This window comes from Entamoeba nuttalli (genome assembly GCF_000257125.1).
Source record: "Entamoeba nuttalli P19 unplaced genomic scaffold asmbl_5144, whole genome shotgun sequence".
Lineage (NCBI taxonomy): Eukaryota > Evosea > Mastigamoebida > Endamoebidae > Entamoeba > Entamoeba nuttalli.
The window spans coordinates 1-3,943 of record NW_008577270.1 but is presented as its reverse complement, the minus strand read 5'-3'; the positions used below and the strand labels follow the sequence as shown (position 1 = coordinate 3,943).

Here is a 3,943-nt window from a genome sequence, read left to right as displayed (position 1 = left end):
ATTAGAATCAAATGGAAGAATTGAAGGAATAATGAAATTTGATATTAAATATCCACAAAGTGCATTTTATTTATTTAAACAATCAGATGAAAGTTTGTTGATTGGTTACTTGATAAGTTTAATATTTAAAATAAAATGAAGTTAGTTCAAGAATTGCTTATAAAAAAGTTTCAAATTCTAGCATTATGATATTATTATATATCTTTCATTTGGGTGTTATCTTCACAATAACCCGAATCAATTACTCAATTTAATTACCTTATTAGATTATTGATTTTTGTAATTGTTATATGAAAAACTTTCATCTGAATAATGTTTAATGATAAAAAGTAAATCTTTTAAGAAAGAGGTTATTTATTAATACTATTAAATGATATTTTTTTAAACATCATTTGTTATAGTAATTTACAGTGTAAACGTTTTGATGTTATAATTCATTCTTTATACTTTATTAAATCAATAATGATACATTTTTAATTAGTTAATTTTAGAGAGAAAAGTAGTTGCTTATTTTAGTGAATTAGAAATTGAAGAACAATAGCATCATTGTGTTTATTTTGAATATCAATTATTTGATGAAAAGGATGGATTAGAAGGTGAATAACAAAAATAAAAACAAAAAATTAAAAATTAAAAAAACTTAAAAGAAGTTTGAGTCTTGAAAAAAATCCAGAAAGAGAAACAAAAATAAACTGAATTAGTTCATTCGACATTCAATAATCAAAATGAGCCAATTCTCTAAAAAACCAAGAAAGTGGATGTCCCCATTAGAAATCAAAGCTATTGTTGGAGAAATGAATAATAAACTACAAAGTTTGAGAAAAAAAAATATATATATAAATTAGTTAAGAAGGATAAAAATTAACAAATAGACTTTAACATTAACACAGTGTATGACGTTAATAGAAGATTGTATGTAATTAAGTTATCAAAAACAGATTGTAAAGAATTTATTGTTATCGAGTCAGGAGTTAGAGTTCATCTAACAGAATATAACAGAGAGAAATCAGACTTTCCAAATAACTTTACTTCTAGACTAAGAAAATATTTAAATAAAAAGAAATTAATTAAAATTAATCAAATAGGTAATGATAGAGTCATTGAATTAGTATTTGGAAATGCTACTGAACGTTATTCATTAATAGTTGATTTATATTCTAATGGTAACATTTGTTTATGTGACCAAGAATATAAAATTCTTTTAACATTAAGAAATTTTACATTTGATAAAACTGGAGATAAAGTTGCTGTAGGAGAAAAGTATCCTCTTCATCTTCTAAGTGATGCAAATGGTATTAATGAATTAAAAAATATAATAAAAGAATATGACACAATTTTTACATCTGAAAGTATGAAAGGATGGACTTTAAAACAATTAATAAATTATACCAGTGATTTTGGACAACAACTTAGTGACCATTGTTGTAGTCAATTTGGTAAAGAAAGTAGTAAAACAAAAAGACTTGAAGAATTTAATGAAGAAGAAAAGAGTTTAATGAAAAAGATTCTTGAAGAAGCAATAACACGATATGAGAAAATTGATTCAGGTAAATGTAAAGGATATATTTTCTATCATGAGACAAATAAAAAGAAATATTATGAAGAAGTTAGTTGTGATATTTTCTATCAAGATAGTAAAAGGAAATATATTGAATTTGAAAGTTTTGAAAAAGCAATGGATGAATTTCATAGTCATATTGAAAAACAAGAATATGAAGCAGAAGTAGAAAAGAAAGAAATGATTATGAAAAAGAAAATTCAAGCTGTTATTGATGGACATCAAAAAAGATATCAAGGGTTATTAGATAAAGCTGAAACATTAAAAAATGAGGCTGAAGCAGTTGAAGAGAATATTCAAGTTGTTGATCAATTAATTCAAGAAATTAATGTATTCTTAAAAGAAAAAATGAAATGGGAACAGATTGAAGGCATTATTGAATCATTAAAAGAAAATGATCCAACGTCTATTGCAAAATATATTAAAAGATTTGATTTTAAAAATGAAGTTGTTGTATTAGAATTAAAACATACAAATGAAGATAAAATTATAGAAGTAGAAGTCGCATTAAACAAAAATGGTTTTGAAAATATTCGTAATTTTTATGAAATGAGAAAGAATATATTAGCTAAAGCAGAAAAAACAATGGAAAGTAAAGATTTAGCAATTAAACAAGCTGAGAATAAACAAGAAAGAGTAGCAAAAGAAAAGAAAATAACTTTAGTAGATGTAAAGAAAATGAGAAAAAGGTTTTGGTTTGAGAAATTCCATTGGTTCTTATCAAGTGAAAATTTTATTATTATAAGTGGTAAAGATGCTTTACAAAATGATGTCATATATCGTAGATATATGAAAAGTACTGATGTATATGTTCATGCTGATATTCATGGTGCTGCTTCTTGTATTATTAAAGGAATTCCTGGTAAAACTATTGGAGCTCCTACCTTAGAACAAGCTGGTAAAATTGCTGTATGCAGATCTTCTGCTTGGACTTCAAAAATTGTTACTTCTGCATGGTGGGTATATAGCGATCAAGTAAGTAAAACAGCACCATCAGGAGAATATCTTACTACTGGTTCATTCATGATTAGAGGAAAGAAAAATTATCTACCACCTGTTCCATTAGTTTTTGGTATTGGAATTATGTTTGCTGTTGAAAAGGAGGATAAAGAAAACCATGAAGAAGTTATTCAACAAGAGACAAAAGAGGTTCAACAAAAAGAAAATGTGGAAAGTGTCATTAAAATCTCTGAGCAAGAGAGAGATAAAGAACAAAAAGAAGAAAAACAAGAAGTTGTTCCAGTTCAAGTAGAAAAAGTCAATGTTAAGAATTTAGAAGTTAAAGAAAAAGATGAAGGTAAAGTCACTATTGAAGAAATCCAATTTAAAAAAGTAGAATTTTCAAGTAAAAAAGAAGAAGAAGAGGCTAGACTACAACAAAAAATAGAGAAGAAAAAACGTACTGAAAAAAGAAAAGAGATTGAAGATAAAAAGAAGAAGGATGAAGAGGAAAAGAAAAAGAATAAACCTGTTCGAGGTAAAGCTGGAAAAATGAAAAAACTTAAGAGATATGAAGATCAAGATGAAGAAGATCGTAAAAAAATGGAAGAACGAATTGGTCATAAATTTAATGTTAAAGAAGAAGAACAACCAAAAGAAGATATCAAAAAAGTTGTTCCTATTCAATGCTTCTTTTGTGGTTCAACTGAACACTTGGCAAAAGACTGTCCTAAAAGAAAAGAAGAGTTAAAGAAAAAACAAGAAGAAAAAATAAAAGAACGAATGGAAGAAGAAGAAGAGATTGATGACGAAGAAATGTCTGTCAATGACACAATTTTTGTAGGTGAATTAGTTGAGGGAATGAATGTTAAATTTGCTGTTCCAGTTTGTGGGCCATATGATTGTGTTAGTAAATATAAATACCACATCAAATTGACTCCTGGAAATACTAAAGCTGGTAAAGCCATCAAAAATATTATTGGTTTGTGGAGTACTTGGAAAGACCAAAAAGAAATAGAAAAAGTTCTTATATCAGGAATAAGTACAGACGAATATATTGGAGTAATGATGAGTGATGTTACTGTTCATCAACCTAATGGAAAAATTAAAACTCAAAAATGGAAAGGAGGTTCTAACAAAGAGAAGAAAAGTAAAGGCAAAAAGTAATTGGAAGTTTTAATGATTTTAATCATTTTTCTTGTTGTTTTATTATTAAGACTATTCAGAAATCTATTAATATTCATCTGAGTGTCATTTAGATGCCACGTATCGACTTAAAAGATTTATTTGAATGAAACAGAGTAAAGACTAAATATTATTGAAAAAGCATTAAACATGAGTCATGTATTATAAAAAAGATAGCGACAATATTTATATAAAGAGTAACACAAAAGAGTGAATGAACAACAGAAAAAGAAACAATACATCCTCTTTTTTCTTTGTAAT

The 3,943-nt window shown here is 26.3% G+C and overlaps 1 protein-coding gene across 1 annotated transcript; it reads left to right on the top strand.

The window, feature by feature from the left end:
• Positions 1-725: 725 nt before the first annotated feature.
• On the top strand, positions 726-3,664 carry ENU1_121680 (zinc knuckle domain containing protein; the record flags this gene model as incomplete). Its single annotated transcript, XM_008859835.1, has 2 exons — positions 726-813; positions 873-3,664. 2 exons carry the CDS (start codon positions 726-728, stop codon positions 3,662-3,664), a joined length of 2,880 nt encoding a protein of 959 aa, XP_008858057.1.
• Between the last annotated feature and the right edge of the window lie 279 nt (positions 3,665-3,943).